Source organism: Chamaea fasciata, unplaced genomic scaffold, assembly GCF_029207755.1.
Source record: "Chamaea fasciata isolate MVZ Bird 193981 ecotype frontalis unplaced genomic scaffold, bChaFas1.0.hap1 SCAF_8, whole genome shotgun sequence".
Taxonomy (NCBI): Eukaryota; Metazoa; Chordata; class Aves; order Passeriformes; family Sylviidae; genus Chamaea; species Chamaea fasciata.
In genome coordinates this window covers 24,777,320-24,796,201 of record NW_027094093.1, presented here as the reverse complement: position 1 = coordinate 24,796,201, position 18,882 = coordinate 24,777,320, and the positions used below count along the sequence as shown (strand labels likewise).

The 18,882-nt window shown below is 45.1% G+C and overlaps 1 protein-coding gene across 1 annotated transcript in view; it reads right to left on the bottom strand.

Annotated features, from left to right (window-relative positions):
• The window catches only part of MARCHF4 (membrane associated ring-CH-type finger 4), a 96,732-nt gene extending 78,289 nt beyond the window's left edge, over positions 1-18,443 (bottom strand). The window contains exon 1 of the mRNA XM_066190202.1: positions 17,985-18,443. Within this exon, the coding sequence (XP_066046299.1) occupies positions 17,985-18,443 (459 nt within the window). The remainder of the gene's footprint in view (positions 1-17,984) is intronic.
• Between the last annotated feature and the right edge of the window lie 439 nt (positions 18,444-18,882).

Sequence of the window (18,882 nt, the reverse complement as noted above, 5' to 3'; positions counted from 1 at the left end):
CCTTCTCACTGCCCTCCCAGGTGTGCTGCCCTGCCCCAGTGCTGTGTTGGTGACCAGGTGGTCAGATAGGGGAACTGATTCAACAAAAAAATAATCAGAACTTGAACATTTTTTTGGGATCAAGTCCCTGGCTGCATGGTCACTGGTGCGAGAGCTTGGAAAAGGTGGAAATGCAGAGCTGAGGTTGCTGCTTATTATAGCTGCAAGGTCTTGGACTGGCTCAGCTGTTCATGAACACACATCACCAAGACACTGGACAGTCACCCTTACCCTGAGGAAAGATCTGTAGATAAGACTTTACCTTCTTTCAGTGACACTGACTTCTCTTTCAACTTCAGTGACACCTGTTTCTTTCCATTGGGAATGTCCCTGCTGCTCCTGTCCGACCTGCTGTGCAGGGAGACACCATGTTGGGAAGATTCAGTTTCTGAACTGACTTTAGCCTAACTGTGCTCACCATGGATGTTCTGCCTTCCAGTCTTGCATGTCTTTTTTACCCAGTGCAACTCCTTTGTGCCAGCCATCCCCCTCCTCATCCATCCCCCAGCAAGGTGCCAGTCCTCATTAGCAGAGGAGTGTGAGGTTTTGCTTAAAGTGTTTCCCAAGTAGTCTGTCTGTATACACAGCTGTAGTGGAGCAAAGGTACTCCAGGCCTTTGCTCACTGTTGTGAGCTGGGGCACTTGTGCTGGCATTGCCAGTCTAAGCTGGGGTAGGGGTTGTTCCCTGAGGTCTCAGTTCCTGAGAATTTTCACTCAGGACAGATGCACAGAAATACCTTTGTCTGTATTATGATCTGTCTCAGCTCCTGCTCTAGAGAGGAATCACTGATTTAGAAGCTTCAAGGACATTAGCTCTTCTTTATTATAAATATTCAGACATATCAGTGTCACAGGGAGACGCATCGCTCTTAATCATTCCCAACACTATTAACTAGACAAATAATTAAGAAATTAATTAAGCAAAAGAAAAAAACAGACTGAATACCTGGGAAAGTGTCTTGACACTGAGCTGCCTTATGGTAATGTCTTAGGGACTTGGGGGAGGCTGTGGTACTCCTGGCACATAGAAACAGGTGTAGAAAAGCAACAAGAGAAAGCAATGGGACCAATGTGTAGGTGCTGCAAGGTAGGACCAGGAAGGAAACAACAAGATTTTGGTATCTATGACACAACTGGAAGATGGATAGATTCAGCCAGCTCAGATTTTAAAAATCCCAATAATGTAAATTCCTTAAGTACAAGCCAAGCCTATGAATAAGATAAATCTCTTAGTCACTTTGCCAGTGATATCCTTCTAATCTCATCCTTCCTCAACGACACTGCTCAGAGAGTGAAACACTTTGCATAAACGGGTTTGCTGCTCAGAGCAATCACTCATGCTTCCCATTCTGACCCCAGGATTAGAGAAGTCCCCTGGATTAAGGCTGTTACTATTTAGAGGCAAGAGTGAGCCAGCTAAGTGAGGCCTCAAGGGAACTTTCAAGTGATTGCAAGAGAGTGACAAAAAGAGAAGGAGAAGTGAACAGGAGGCCACCACCATCTTAGGGAATTGCATGTCCCACACTGGTGTTGAAATGTACTTAAAGTGCTTCACAAAGAAAAATGACCCAATAACAAGGATTTATCAACATGTACATGGGAAAATAATGAACAGTAACCCAAGGGCCTACCAAGCCAACTTTTTCTTTAAAAAAATAAAGATGACATTGAACTGATGATGCTGTTTGCAGAGATGTTGAGTGCCTTGCTTCCCATCAGATATCTCTGACTGCTGAACAGGCCCAGCAGCTTGAAATTCAGGGCCAAGATCTACTGAACTGTCCCTCCCAAAGCAGAGACGGGAAATGACCTGCTGAATAAAAACGGATCTGAGGATCAGAGACAAATCCCCTGTGCCCCCATGCTCAAGAAGCACAGTGGAGCCACTTAACACCCAAATGATGAGAGCCTCAGCACCACCCCATTTCAGACTGATTTAGGCCACTTTATGAAGGTGAAAAGATCATTCTGGATTCCAAAAATGGGAAAACCATGTTGGTTCATCCAAATTACACCTAAGACCACCATAAACCATTTGCCTTTTGCTTACTGCTCCCTTGTAGCACAGACATGTGAGAACTGTTCCCAGTACATACTTAGGTAGCATATACTGTAATAAAGTATGTAATCCCTTAATATACAAGAGCTTTCCTTATAATCCATGCTTGTGTAAACCCAGACAAATATTTAATACATTCTTATCACACCAACAGGAAATAGTTTCATCAATTCTGACAGACACATGAATTTTCAAAAGTACCTGTCACACATTTACTGCATCACTCCCCATGAATTGCACCCTTTCACTGTTTCCTCTGTGGACACCCCTTCTGCTAATGCTCTCCCCTCCCCAGAGGAGAATTCCCAGCAGCAATTCCAGTTGGATACTGTAAAATGGAAAATAGTGACTTTTCAGAAGCCAGAGGATTTTTGCTATTAGCAACATCAGACTGGATTTTCAGTGTTTTGCCAAGAGAAGAGTGTCCTCATGCAGTTTCTGCCTGGGTTTGCAGAGCAGCTTTTCTGGCCTTTGGTTAATTAAAATACAGCACGTCTTGCACAACTTTTGAACTCCTGTTTCTATAAAAGATACGTGAGGCTGCAGGCTGTTTGTCACATTATGCATGTCCTCCATGCCAAGACTGTAGCTTTCTATTTGACTGTAAGTCATCCATTAGATGTAAGACAATTATTGTTTTTTAGTGAGTCATTTTTCTCTCAGTAATTAGCAGTTGTCAGTTCAAGTCAGCCCAGTGCTGGTGTCACTCAGTGACTTCAAGGCTGCATTTAAAATCTCTTTTCTCCCACACAACAGCTCACCACAAACAGTATCATTTTTCCTGCCCTGTCCACTGGAGCCATTTAGCACCATGATTGTCCTGATTAGCCAGGCCAACAATGAGGAGCACTTGCTGCTTGAGCACACAAGGGAGTGCCCAGCAGAAGAAGAGCTTGGCCAAGGAAAGGCAGCTCACCTTCTTGACCCCATTTCATTGCTATATGCTTCAAATCCTGGCTGTGTCTGTCTTGCTATAAAAATGTCAGACTGTCTCTAACACTTATATTTGCTCATCACTTCAGCGTGGCCTTACTTGGCAACTTCTCCCATCTGTTTACTTCTCTTCAATGTTGTGCACGCATTTCTGAATTGCTGCTTACTTATAATAATGTGAACAGTCATCATTTGCACAGCACCTAGGTTGCAGAGGTTTCAGTGTTTTGTAGGTGAGCAAGGATCCCTTAAAGCATTCCTAGAAGTGAAGGTTTCCAGTCTGCTTTATGGAGGCATGAAAGGGTCCTGTGTACTCTATGCAGATGTAGCAGCTCTGTGTGCACTGGATGCCCTCGTTCCTGTACAATCGATGGAGGTCTTGACAATGTTGACAGCAGAGCCCTGGGAGTGAGTCAGCTGAGCCAATGTAGGTGTCTGGCTCTCCAGCTCTACTGCCTGCATTCACTAGGGGCACAATTACCTATCTCAAGATGTTTTCCACTAAGAAATCATTGCGTGGGCATGACTCGAGCTTTTGATTTTTCACTGCCTAGACACCCAGTCCACATCCAGACACCTACATTGTGACACTCATATTGAGGTGTCTGCAATTCAGAGCTGTGTCCCACCTTGGGGATGTGCCCAGAATCACAGCTTGTTTACAAAGCTCAGAGGAGAAGGTGAGATCCGTGGTTGCTGCTCATCCACTTTCATTCACTTGAACTGGAAGAGGAACCTCCTCTAGTCAAGCCATCCCAATGGTGGAAATATTCTAAATGTGTCCTCTCGGAGCCAGAGACCAACCTTCTGCCTGGGCTGGGACCTGTTATCCAGTGACCCAGCTGCCACCCTGACTCTAAAATCTGGGGTTTGCTAATTCTGATCTCCTAGGGTAACTCTCATCTGAGAGGACTGTGTTAGCTGCTCAGTTCCTCACACTTTTTAGTCTACTTCTTTTTCTTTAGCAGAAAGGCAAACCCTAGCTCTGCAGAAAGCAGAGGTGCCCTCTCCAAGCACTCATGGAGGCAGGCCATGTGGTTTTCTTCTGTATCACAGTGTGCCATTTGCTTAGAGATCTTCTGACACGGCCAGGAAGTTTTCTTTACCACTTGTATTATCCAGCAAGGGCTCATTACTGTTTCACAGTCACAGCCCTGATACCCCATTGTCAGAAAGTACTCAAGCCTAAATCAAGTTCTGAACCATCTTCATATCTTGGATTTTTCCAGGTCAGCCTGCTTTCATGACCTGGTGAACTTACAGCTGACCAGTCAGATGGAAAGATCTTTTTCAGTGGATGGACACAGAACACTGGTAAGTGGATTGAAAAAACACAAGACACGGAGGCCTGATCTGTGAGCCATTGTGATTCAGCACAGCTGTGACACACTGGAAATCACCACACTGCACTGGCCATGCCAAGCACACACTACTGGAGAAACAGGCAAAGGGCAGATCTCTCACTACAAATGTACCAGTTACAGCAGAGAGCAGCTCTCCCCAGCTGGGAGAGCTCTTGGCTGGTGTGTTGTGTTCCCAGCCCTGTAGCACATTCAGCAGAGTCCTCCAGGAAAGTGCCTCAGCAGCTGAAACTGCTGCATCTGCTCCACAGCCCAGATGTGCATCATAGCATCAATCTGCCCTCTGCAGGAAAACGTGACCCACAAATGACCATTTAATCTCCTTCTCAATCCAATTTGGCTCAGCCACGTGGCATCTGCCTTCTCCCACACTGCCACAAACACATGCACACAGCCAGTCCCCGCTCAGCAGTGAGCACCGGGATCAGCACACGCTGCGGCGGGGCTTGCGGGCTGGCTGCTCCCTGGGAATCACACACAACCTCTGAGGACAGAGAGGTCATGAAGTGTGTAAGTGGGAACCACGGTCCCTGACCTCCATGGCCCTCTGACCATCTCAGGAGAGCCCTAAAGGCTGTGCAGTCCAGAAGCAGAGCAGTGCACTGGAGGTACCAACGCCCATGCTGCTGTGCACAATTCAGGAGGGAAGCAAAACAGCTCAAGGCAACGTAGACACAGTGATTTAAAGGGAAACAGATTAAAGACAGTCACGTGAGTGCAGCTGTGTTCCAGCAGTTATGCCATATGCATTTATAGGTAGATGGATATCTGGCAAAACTCCCTCTCTCTCCCTTGAAAGGATATAAATCACAGGAAGGGCTGTTATTCATGCTGCAACCCTCCCATGGCAAGTAAAGCTGTGTCAGAGGATACCAAACAGTATTGACCAGGTGGACAGGGCAGTCTGAGAATGGGGACTTGGGCTGAATATTTGTTCCAAACATGTAGAGGGCATGCCATATGAGGGAAATCCTGATGGTTTTCCCTATCTCCATGGATTTGTACAGCCTCTTTTTCACTCATCAGTATCTCTGGGATGCAAATAGCTAACAGCCTTGGGAGCATTTACATAGGTGTAAAAACCTTGGCCTGTACTGATGGTTGTACAGAAATGCAAAACAGTTGTCAGTCAAAGTGAGTTTTGAACTCAAAATTATTTCATTTCCAGATGAGCAAATTTTCTCTTATTTTACAGGATACAGAGAGAACATACTCTCTTGTGCCTAAGCACCACTCCTCGTCTCTGCAATACAACAGAACAAATAGCCTAATCAGGCCAAAATGCAGAGCATGCTGAAAACTGGGAACGTTCAGGATGTATTTAGAAAAGGTGAAAATCTCCCCTGTAGCCTAGAAGGGCTGGTACTGCTGCTCCAGTCACCGTGCTTAGGGGCAAAAGATTTTCTGGTAAGAAAAGACAGTGTGGCATTGCCCTGCTGGACAGATACCACCTGGAGAGGGATGAAGCTATAAACCCTATGGAAGGAAAAACACAAATGGGGCAACACAGAACTAGGATGCAAAGCAGCAATGAATGCCATTAGGCTTTTTAGGTGGCAGTAGGATTGCAGGAATGAACGAATGAATGAATGAATGAATGAATGAATGAATAAATGAAGATCCATCAGGTGCAACAGAACCTTGTGCTGATCAGGGAAGCAGAGCACGTTTTCCAGCTTTCATCTGACCCAAGATCATCCCCCTCCATCTTCTGTTTCATCACAGAAACCCAATCTCAGAGGCCTCTCACATCCATTGCAGGGAAAAATAACTGGATCCAACACAAACAGAAAGCAGAGCCATGCCATGGTAGAAAACCTCCTGCCACCTTCAGGGATTGCAACATTTACCCCCTATGGTTCTGATGCTCCTAAACACAGGCAGAGCAGCTCAGTTTCACACACACACACTTTTGTATGCCTTACATTTGCAAATAATCTCTGATGTGGAGCTTCTTGGAGTCCTCTGTGGAAATCCATAAGCCTATAGCAACTTCTGCGTCCCCTTTGGCTTACTATAGCAATAAGAACTTCTGAAAAGTCCCTGCAGCTTAGTTTGCTTTCCTACTGACAGATGCACTTTGGATGCCTCTGATCAAAGTTCCTCCTCTTATTAAGTTGCACAGAATTATTTCTGATATTCCCCCTGCCATTCACGATCACTTAACTACAGTCCTTCCCCTGATCTCCTGGCTCTCCACTTCAGCTGAGTTTTCTACAGTGAGGGAGTGACACATAGAGTTCTGCAGGCTTGAGGAAGAGCTGCTGCCATCAGCCATCTACCAAAGGTGTTTCTTCAGGTTTTCAATCAATCCTAGGTAGGGCTGCATCAACATTCTCCCTTTTTGAGCTGTCTGAAGGACAGGTCCCACCATTTGGTGTGACCACCCTGTTGTAAAGTGCCCTTGAAAGAGGCCAACTGAAATAACAGATCCTGGACTGGGGTGAGTGGAGAAGCCTCTATAACTTTTACTATACAGTTCCCTAGGTTTCCTAAATGTAAAGTTTTCTGAAATACTCCGGTATTGACTTCAAATTTGCTAGTCCCACTTCTGCTGGCAGATGGATCTTTTTCTTGCCTTTTTGTAAAGAGAATTAAAAGCAAAGACAACAGCAGAACCAGAAGATCTCAGAGCAATGGAGACAAACAGTGTGTATGTTCCCTCTGAATTGTACCTGGTAGTAAGGTGGCTTTTTTGATGCCTCTTATGACAGTTCCCCTCCATGGCATCAAAAACCCCGTGTGAAGAGTATGTCCCACTTGGCCACACATTTTCAGGCAACTCATAAGAGCTTAAGCATTCTGCAGCCTTTATTTGTCAAAGCTGGTTGGGTTTGGCAGAGAAGTTTAAATGTCACTGAGTGCATCTCATGAACTTATAAACAGAACCAACTCAGATAAGTAGTGATGCTTAGTGAAGCAAGTAAGAAAGAGAGAATGTTTTTCATTTGTATTAAAACATATCTTGGGACAGGTTTTGAACAGCTTTCCAGGCAAATAAATTGAAGGCAGAAAGCAAAAATAGCCTATAGAAGGGAGAATTACTGTAAGATTCCAAAAACCAGCAATTGTAACACAATGTTTTTGTTTGTTACAAAGAGATTAATGGCTGTTTTGGTAGTAGTAGGACAATGTTTAATAAATTTCTGCTATATTGCATATTTTAGAGATTCCTAATTTTTCAAAATCTGCTTCTGTAAAGTTGAAATCCTTAGTTACAGATCTCTTTTTGCTCATCTTTCTGTTCAATTTAAACAAAAACGGTTCTTGCTCAATCAAGGTTTTCTACAACCAGTATTTCTATAAGACTCAGATTTGAAATAGAATCACCTCCTTGAGGTTTAGTGATTATTGGATCAAGAAGTTTCCTGGCTATGACAAAGAGACATAACTGAGTTTTTGCTATTATTAGCAATGTTTGTTCTCATTCTTTAAGCTACAGACGGGCAGGTATTTTCCCTTGATATTTATCTGACTACCATTACACAAATCTCAGCCCTTGTCTAAATCCACACTGGGGAGTTAGAGCAGATATTTAATCCTTTATTTTGCAGAGCTCCTCCTAAAATCACCATAAAAGCTAAGGGGAGATCTTACTGCTGTCTTCAGCCACCTCATGGTACAGCAAGAAAGCCAGACTCTTCTTAAAAGTGTATGGTTACAAGAGGAAACAGATACAATTCGAAACACGGAAAATTACGATTATAAATCAAAAATAACCCCCCAACATTTTTACCACAAGGGAGGTAACATATTAAATCTGGTGTCCAGAGACACAAGTGGAATAACTGTCCTTGGAATTATCCAGCTCTGGATATCTGGAGATCTGATTTGGTCAGATCTGCTTGAGTAGAAGTTGAACAACATGATCTCCTGAGGTTCCCTAAAATCCTAAAATATTCTGAGGTTGTATGATTTTGTTTGACCTGAGTTATAATTCAGATTTGTCACCATCACCTCACATTTGCACTGAATGCCTAAGTACACCTTCAAAGACATGAAGCTCCTGCCTGCCATCACGAAGAAAAAGATGAGAGAGGAAATCTCATGAATAGCTGCAGGATGGGAAGACCAAGAACTCTCCCGCAGGTTTCACAGGTCTGCAGTAAGGGCAAGAAATAAATCATAAGGAGTGGGAAAGGGAATAACAATGGCAGCTGGGCCAGGTCATGACAGTTTAGCAAGCTGGACTTTATGAAGGAGTCCTCACTTCAGGCTATAGGGGCTCTAAAAATGTTTTTCTTAGAAATGATGAAGGCATCCTCTCTATGAAGAAAATTTTCCAGATGTGGGTTAAATGTAGGTGACAGCATTTCTGCTCTCATATGTCAGAGGAGGCTATGAACTGTTTTTTTCCTAACTAGCTGAATCCCACGAGTGTTTTTCCAGGCTGAAAGTTTCTTGCTTTTAATCTGATGTGGAAGAAAACTGCCTTCAAACACAGAACTTTCTCCATGAGGGAAATCTTCTCTGCCAGCTAGCCCAAGGGTTTTTGAAGCTGGTTTCTAAGGAAGCACACAGTACAGAGTTCTTTCTGTGACAGACAAGACAAAAGTTGATATGCAAAGACAGTTTCAGTTCTCTGTTTCCCCCAGATTTTCTCCTTGGGCACTGCGACAATTTCCCATTGTTGTAAATCTGAAAATCAAGAAGGGATATTTCTTCTCCAGTCCTTGCACAGCTATTAAGCTTCAAGCAGGAATTTCACTGAGGGAACTTATTTCACTGCTATTACGGAGAGGTTCAGACCAGACTAACCCAGTAACTCCCTCTGGCCTTAAATCTTGTCAGAATGCCTGCCTTTTCAATGTTCAGGAAATGTTGGGGTTTTATATCCTAAAATGCGAACTCTGTAGGGCAAGAAAAGCCTTGGCTTCACTTCTTGGTGCGATGCTTGACATATTGACGTCTTGTAAAGGTTACCATAGTATTAAAATAAAGAATGGTCAGGAGGCCAGAAGCACCCATAACTCTCCTTCTGCCTCTTGTGGAAACCCTCTCTTTAATTACTTAACTGCTATTTCTCTCTGATATAGTACTTTATTATTACTACTTTTCTTGAATGCTCATCTGATCCATCTTAATGTTCTTTTAATATCACTTGGAATGGGATAATAATATTCTTGCACTTCTCCGGTACCTTAAGCCTGAAAGGTCCTAGTGTACTTAACAAGGAGAAAAAGAAAAGGGAAGAGCTTAATTCATCACATACTGCAAGGTCATGCAAGACATCAGACAGAGAAGAAGACCTTCTTCTGATAAAACTAAAAGCACTGGGATGTTTGGAGGGGCAGGTTTAGCCTGTGGCCCTGTACTTGCAGGAAGTGCAAACCATCCATTGAGCTTTAGTACAGCACTTGCAGGAAATTGCCAGGGTAGGTGCTGATGTGATGTGGGTGAAGTGCCAGCAGGATTCCTGCACGCTGATGCTGTGTGTTATGTCTTCAACAGATCCTTCCACATGGCTTTTTTTAGCTCTCCCAAACACTGAGAATTGGAGTAAAATACTACACAGGATCTATCTGGGTAAGGACAGGGAACACTGAAGCGTGTGGAGAGGCACATGGAAGTTGTTGAAAACCACTTCTTTCATTAAGATACCAGTCAAAGAAGTGAGCTTCTTGGTTTTGACTCCACTGAAGCAGGACAATGGCTGTGCTGGGAAATTGGAGAGGAAGAGATCACAGTAATGAAAGCAAGAAATGAGGATCTGAGCAAGTCTATGCAACCCTAGCGAAAGCAAATGAATACAACATGAGTACTTAGCTGGGATATGGGAGAACATAAGCTCAAGCAGAGCATAGGGCTAATGCCCCAAGTGACAGTGCTAGCACAAGAAGGTACTAGGAGGAAATGTGAGCCACCCCCTCCATAAAGTGATTGAAGAAGCAGGAGAGAAGCTGGTGGTGTGGGCAACATTTCAAGCAGGACCGGCTAGAGGCCTGAACCAGTCAGGAAAATCATATTCAGCCTTGCTGAGAGTGGCTTTAATTGGGGAAGAGCAGACACTTGAACTGAAGTAATGAGGATCCACTTGCTCTTCCTCCACACAGTTATAAGTGGGCAGTGACAGAACCAGCCCCAGCCATGTCTTATGACACTGACCTATGGCAGTCATGGGATCCTTAAAGAAAAGCACAACTGCTCCTCCATTCTTTTCCTTCCAGCTCTCCTCAGGAGGCAAGGCAGAAGAGCTCAAGCCATTAATGATCTGAAGACTCAACACAGTTAATGCTTACTACATCTGCAGACCCTCCTGTAAGAGGCTGCTACTGGGGAAAAATGGATGCAGTTCAGTAAGGCCAAATGCAGCTCCTCCTCCAGTGCAGTAATGCGAACTGCACAAAGCCAGGGTGGAGGACTGGCCAAGAAACAGCTCTGAAGGACATGGAGATCATGAGTTGAGTAACAATCAATAATCATCTGCTGTTCCCTAAATAAATGAATAAATAAAGAGGGTGAATATTAGCCTGGAATGGATGATTTCTGCTACCTGTTAAACAGGATTCAAAACCTTTCTGCCTGCTTGGCACTGACAAGGATTCAGCTGGATAATTGTTTCTGGTGCATTTATAGCAAAATATGGACCATTTGGCAAGGGTAATACCAAGGATGTTTAGCAGTCTAGAAAACACATCATAAAAGCAAAGGCAGAATTGGGATTGTTTGGCCTAGAGAAGAAGGAGTGTTACGGCTTCAGTTGTCACTCAAACTTGCAAAATCCTGAAAGAATGAATTTTCTCTATATTTACATGCAACTACTGGAAAATACCTTCAGTTACTTACTTCTTGGGAAAAAAAGGAAAGGGCAAGAAGAAATGAGTGTCAGCAGGAAAGATGGGTTTTCCAACTATGCCCATCCTTAAGAACTGGTTAGATCAGCCTCTGTCAGGGTTTTGGACAGGTAGATCACTTGAGGACTGGGCACTGCCCCATGCTTGGGCATGATCAGTACACCCATTAATAAACAACAGCCTACAGAGTCCCAGAGGTTACAATGGCAGTCCCAGGGAATAACTTGACAGAGGCTGCAGCCACAGGACTGTCTGCAAATGGTGAGGGCAAACACCTCCAAATGCTTAGTGCACTACAGGCCTTAGAGGTGCCTCTAGCACTGACCTCTTGGCTAATGGCACATAATTTTCCATGGGAAAGGTGACCTCATGGCCTTACCTTAAATGTCAACACACTGTCAATCAAGCAGTCCTTGGTAACCTTCTGCCAAGAGCAACATGGCAAAGGAACCACAAAGACCATAGCCATCCTTGACCTCCAAACTGATTGAATACCAAGTTTATTTTCTGCAAAGATGTTTTGCATATGTCTGTGACTTCATGGAAAAAAGTATGTCTGACAGTCCAGTTCTCCAATCAAAATGGACCTTCCCTACAAAGTTTTTCTACAGAGGAGACAAAACTTTCTCAGGGATCCCTTCAAGACAGAACTACCCCATCCTCCATGGGGTTTACACAGTTTTCCCCAAGCACAGCCTAGTTCCTATGATAAACACAAGGTAGTAAATGTAGGAAATACTAACATGTAAAACTGTTTTGTTTTGTTTTGTTTTGTATCATTCTCCCGTTCTGTACCATCCCATCCCTCACTCCCCACCCAGGGAAGCCAGTTAAGCTTGTGTGACTGTTGAGAGTGATGTCCCAAGTGTTCCAAGCTGCACAGAGAGGAGGCTTGGATTTGATGGTACATAGGCCATAGGAGAACCTGTGCCAATAGAGCCAGATGGGATGGATGGGACCAAGTTCTGATGTGTCAATTGGCTTTGGCCAAGTAGAAAAGAAGGAAGAGGAGATGAGAGAAAACCACTCAAGAGTGTAAAGAACAAGAAATGACATGACAGAAGATGTGTGAGAACTTCAGTATAGGGGCCTTGTCATTGGAACCAGTCTGCCCACCATGATTTTGCCTTATCTCATCACTTTTCACGGAGGGGATTTATTATCTACATAGGCTTCCAGGTCCTGCTGTTACTTTCTTCACCAGAAGAAAGTCATCACTCATCACTCTCCACTGCCAACAGTGTAATCTGTTCCACTGTAACCACTGATAAATCAGAAAAGGATAAAAGGTAGGTTGTGAAAAGATGGGAGAAGGTAAGAAAGTCTTCAGCATCAAACAATTCATTTTAGGTAAGCAATTCTGATTAACAAAGGAAAAGGAGAAAGATAAAAAGTTGCCAAGCTATTCTGTAAGTCTGGTTTCCCATGGAAACCATACCATGATAAGGTTATTCTTTTTTTGTCTAATGGGATACACATTCCTATTACAGCTGCTGTTCCATCTGAAACTCTGTCCTCCATGGACTCCACAGTGTCAAGCACAGACAATGCTATAATCTCTCCCTCAGCAGGACATTTCTAGCTTTCCTCTTCTTCATCCAGCTAGTTTTCATGAAGCGCACAGGAATTTAATGCCTTTCAGATCTCCACTCTCTGCCAGATGTGGCTGACATTAGCCAGTAGGTTTAGAGGAGGATGATGAGCATAACCTGTAACAGCTAACACCATCACATTACTTTATTCCTTTAGCAGCCATATAATAAAAGGATGGGATTATCACAGATATAGACCACTAACAATTACAGTACATCTTATTATCTTACTACAGGCCTAGGAGGAATGGAGACATGCAGCAGGCACATAGGACACACAGTATCACAGATTTTTGGCACAACCATTTCTGACTTCTGGACTGGGCCAGCCTTGAATGGAAAAACACCAATGTGAGCAAAAGACTACCACAGAGGAAGCCCTTGCTGGGAATGAATTTTTGCTTGAAAGACAACCTGAATGCAATTCAGTTTTGTGCGAACAGAGCCGCCCTTCCAGAGGCAAGTGTTGCCTTTATGGAAATAACAGTGACTCTACAGATGCAAACAATGGAGCTACATGCTTTTGCATTGCTTGTTCTGTCACTAACTGACATCAGCCACTGTTAATCATGGCCTGAAATGTATATTTAAGAAACAGTGACACAAACATAGACAGGTTCCTTCATGAAGCCTTTTATACAGGGAAAAGTGAAAGGCAAGAAAAGAAAAACTGCTGCTCAGGCTAGCTAGTGGCACTGAAATAAATGGGTCAGGCATCAGAGTTTCAGCATGCACAAAAGGTGAAAACCTTGTCTTCTGGAGCAATTAAAAGTCAATGGGATTAGAGGCTTTCGCTATTATTTATAGAAACCCCGCTGTGTGCACAACATTATTGAAATACAGGGGTCAGGTCCCTGCTACTGGATGCCTACACTTTTGCTGTTGAAGTTAATGGGAGCTTTGCCAATCAACTCTGTGGCAACAGCAACTAAATCTAAAATAGATGACGCCCTGGGCTCCATTCAGTTGATGGCTCAAGCAGAGCTTTTGCCAAAGCCAAGAATATTCTGCCCGCACAGTACAGATTTCATCCTGGGACAGGTGAAACAGGTGAGGTAGCTATAGAGGTGTTAAGATTCAAAGATGGGAAGGCAAAGAGATGGACTGAATATCACAGGAAGCATCCTCTCTTCCTTTCTACCTTAAATTACAATATACAGATTGAAATCTAAACAGCTGCATTCCAGCATCTCATATTATTCAGTTTTAGCAGGACTGGCTGTTTTCTAATGAGTGATTCTCCTTCTAACAGCAAGTAAATGAATCCTGTGGGAACACACCTATGAAAAGGACATGGATGGGAAGCCTGCACTATCATGTGATCAACATATTTGAAAACAATTTTCTGGAAGGTCTATTAAGGAGCCGGTGTCCCAAAAGTCTAGCAGGAAATTTGGTGGGAAGAATAGCCTTCACCCAAGCATTTTTATTGAATACTGAGCTAAGTCTAAGCTATCAGCCTGCAGATAAGAGTCCACAATCTGTTATCTCTCTATGATCCTCCATAGCCAACCAAATCTACCATTACTGACTTTTCAAATCTCCATCTTTCCAGTATCTTTCCTCAATAAAGAGAAAGAGAGATGCAGACTGAAAATTATAGGTAAGAAAAGATGGGCACACACTCTGACAATATAACAAGCAGACCTTGAAATATATGGCTTTCCAAATTATCTCAGTTTCATTTAAGAATGTTTTTCTATTTATTTTCAGCACAGCTAGCACCACATCTGAGAGCCTACACAGTACTGCTAACTCCTTGTGACGTGGGCAAACAGTTTATCCCCTGATGGAAAGGGACTTTTCACCCATGTCTTTTTCTGCTAAACCCCATGACTTGCTTTCAGCTTGGAACCATCCCAAATACTGTAAAACATTTGTGAGAGAGGAGCTCATCTTAGTTCCTTTCTCTTGCAGAACATTGTCAGAGATCCAGGAAAGCAGACAAAATTCTGCAAACACTAAGCATTAACCAAAACAGAAGAAAATACTCCAGCATTTTTCTTCCTCACTTTCTCCCCAGAGCTTTGCTCTTCTATCCAGGGTCTCAGAATTTGCTGACACAATGGTGCAGGACGTTCAGTCATTGAAACCTTTGAAAATGCCGAGCAAGTCCCCAAAAGGAAATGGCATTGCCAAGAGCTGAGTTCAGTCCCTCAGCTTCAACGATGTTTAGCTCTCATTTTCAATGAAAGCAGCTGCCTTTTTCAACTGTCAGGCCTGAGCAGAGTTTGCTCTTCATGCCCTCAAAACATGAGCCCAGATGCCACGATCCCCTGGTCATCAAATCCACTCTTTTCTTGCCTGGATCCCTGGTTTCTCTTGACAAACTTGCAAGGATCAGAACAGTTTCATAATGAGCTTTCCTCCTTCCTGTGGTCCTCAGCAAATTTTTAAATGAAAGAATCAGCTTACCCATAAGAGCCACAAACCAACATGAGGAGCTTAAGATACAAGCAATTCAGTAGCCTAAAGTGTCATGCATCTTGGGCAATCATAAATTTAAAGCAAACATCCCTACCAATTTTAGTTTGCATTAGAAAATAAATAAAACCTACTTGCAAAGCCAGATTACTAAGAAACCTTTTTGGCTGTTGTTTTGGTTGGGATGTTTTTTACATCAAAACAGGATTAAAACATCTTTTGGAGACTCACTGTCATTTTATCTGAGTAAATAAGCTTAGAGCGCCTAACAGTCAATTTATAATGAAGGCTTTTGTTCTTGTTACTGTGATGCAGCCCTGCAAATTTGCCCACAGCTGCAGCAAATTCAGATGGTTTTGACAGGTAAATAAAATACTGTTTAAATCTGTCATTGTTATTAAGCTGCAGAGTAAAGAACTAGCAATTATATTTTGTTTCCAAGCAGAAAAATTTTCATGAAAATCTTGGCAGGGGTGGTATAGAATGATGGGCATCTATGACTTTTACAGTTGTGAGGGTCCAAAATATGAAGACTCTTTGGTCAGCTGTTGAGTTGTGAAACAAATGGGAAATAAAGGCTATACCAGTAATAAACACCATAACAAAAATGAACAAGGAATGTGGGATTTAGCCCTGTTGGAGTTTTATTGACATAAGCAACAAATAAACCAAACTGCAGATCTTGGCATCAGCTGCACCAATTCAGTGCTCAGTTATTCTGAACTGTATTTCCAGGAAGCTGTGTCAGGATCTGGCTGTGCTTTAAAACCCCACAGTTTGGGGCCCCGTAATGACTTGTGCTTCCCAGCTGCTGCAGGGGCAAAAGGTTTCAAATAGTCCTCAAGCCATGCCAGTGAACAAAAAATTATTTGTGGAATAAGGTACTGCTCAAGGACAAGTAGCAGAATCCAGCTGCAAATATCATATTGTATAGGTCAGAAACTGGGAGAATCAAAAAAGAGAAATCCTGGTGAAAGCCTTATGAGATGCCAGTCACGTCTGCTCAGCTCCTCGCTCAGGTAGGCTGGCAGATGGTCAGCAAATAGTCTCACTTTTACAATGCAACCTACACTGGTTTTCAGTGTGAAAATTAGCATCCAATTATTTTCAAGCATTTATGTTCTCCAAGGAAGCAAGCTACCTCTATTTTAATTCTGCTGAGGCTCTCTTTGCTCTGACACGTAAGCCAGTCTCTCAGGTGCTACGTCTTGTGTACACAGGCAGAATGGCAAGCCAGGGAAGAGTACTAGAAATGTGGAATAATGCAAATTCCCAGCAAGTGAATTGCATGGCTTCCACCTTTTAGAAGAGATGGGGACAAGACAAGCAAGAGAAGAAGGTATACAGTATCTGCAAAAAAGAATTATTCCCTCCACATCTGAAAGCCTACGGTGAAAACTGTTTCACAGCTATCTGCCAGCTGCATAAACCATTAGAGAAGGTTACAGTCTATGGAGCACTGAGCTGTGACCTATGGAACCCTTGGTATGACACACCCAGCAGGGCTGTGGATATTTGGATCGGTTGGTGGCAGACCCCACTTCTCCCAAGGAAGAATGGAAGCCCATTCCCCACTTTCCATCACCCATTATCACCATCCTCAAACCAGCGTAAGGGAAGGCACAACCACTGCATTACAGATGTAGGCAACTTCGGGAAAGGCAGGACGTGTGCCAGAGCATGGCCACTTTCAAATGAGGACTGGTTTTCTCCTTAGCAGAGCACACAGGTCCATGAAGGGGAAAGAACGCCTGGGGTTAAACCCATTTCATGTGAGATTTCAATGTATCAGCTTAAATCCCGGAATGCGTGCCTAAAACAGAAATAGTCAAGGTGAACTTTGCAACCCTTTCTCAGACAAGGATCCCTTATTATAACAGGTAATGAAATTATCCTGAGTAATAATGGTTATCTGCACATATGGCTTGATCTCACAAGCAGAGGTCTGCAGCCTTCCTTGCACCTGCAAGCTGTGCCATGTTAGGTACAAATGTTGCTGTAAGGAAGCTGTCAGCCTGAAAATACATGAGATGCTTTTAATTGTCATTAAATATGGAGAATAATGCTCCAGGGTGGCATCTTATTTGCCAGCATGGTTGCATTTGTTTCATTCTCCTACGTGGTGGAAGGAAACTTCACTGGCCTAGCCTCAGTCAGTACCACAGAGCATCTCAGGGCTGCAGCTTCAGCAGGTACAATTGTAGCCAGGCGTGTTTCTCCCGCAGATAGTGCAACTGGGAGCATGGGAGCAGTGGAGCACCTGCACAGTTCCCACTAACCATCCCCTGGGAAACAGTGAAGTGGGTTGTCTCCTGCCACGTGTTTTGTACAGACTGAAGTTGTATTTTTAAAAGCAAGGGACACATTAAACTCCTCCTTTGCATCACTTTTGGAATCATCGCAACTGGTTACCCACAAAGCACCAAACGGCTTCCCTTGCTGAGATGTGCTCCGCTCCATGAAGGTGTCAGCATGTCCCTCCTCCCATGCCACAGCTGTACGGCTCTGAGGCTGGGCATGAGTGCCGGGGCAAGGCTGCCGGGAAGCAGAAAATGATGGAGCAAGCCTCCACCCCACATCCTCCCTGCGAAACACTACCGAGGTGCAAAATCTGGAGCCCGGGGCCTGGGCAGAAGGCAGAGCCCCTGTGGGTTTGGGGTCCTGTTCCGGGCAACAGGGACACCTCTCAAGCAGCAGGCCCCGGGTCCCTGAGACTGGAGCATTGCTGCCACCGGGCCCGTGGCGGCCCCCACCCCAGCGCCCACCGCCCGCGGCCGCTCACCTGCTCGGGCCCCTGGAAGCAGATCCTGCAGAGCGGGGTGCGGATGCCGCTGTCGACGCTGCTGCCCAGCGAGTAGCGGTCCTCGGCCTTGCCCTTGCCGAAGTCATCCGAGGAGGTGCTGCTGGGCAGGGAGGCGGGCGGCTCCCCGGCGGGGCTGCCCCACTCCTCGGCGGCCGGGCTGCCCGCGCCGCCGCCGCCGCCCGCCGCCCGCCAGCCGGGCCCGCGCCCCCCGGGCGGTGCGGCCCCCGCCGCCGCCTCTGCGCCGCCGGGCATGGGGAGCGGCGGCGGCGGGGAGGGCGGCGGCGGCGCGGGGGGTCTCCGCAGCAGGAAGACCTTCAGGTCATTGAAGAGCATGCGGCAGCGGCACTTGAGGAGGCCTTGGTTTCGCAACATCTGTCTCGGACGGAGGAGCCCGCAGCAGCAGTAGCAGAAAATGCCCGCGCCGGGTGGTATTAACATGTGCCTTTCCTTGGCAGGCGGGCACGGGGGAAAGAAAAGGGCAGGAGCCTGGCGCCCCGCGGCCGGGGAGGGGGGGGGCTCCGCGGCGGCCGCAGTGCCGGGGGGGCTGCGCTGGCCGCCGGGGAACGCACAAAAGCAGAGCCGGAGGGCGAGGGGACGGAGTCCCCGGCAGCCCGCTGCAACCCGGCGGGGACGGCAATTGAAAAAAAAAAAAATCCACACCAGAAAGAAAAAACAAAAAAACCCGACTCTGTGCTGCCGAGGGATCCTTTTTCCCCCCTCCACAAGTTTGCTTAGAAATCAGCGGGAGGAGGAAATAAATCTCCCACGCCCGAGGGTCCAGGGGCGCAGGCGGCGGTCTCGGGAGAAAGCCCCCGATCAGGTCTCGCAACTCCTAAGCCTGTAAAAAAGAAGGGTCCGCGTCTCCGGTGGGTGTGGG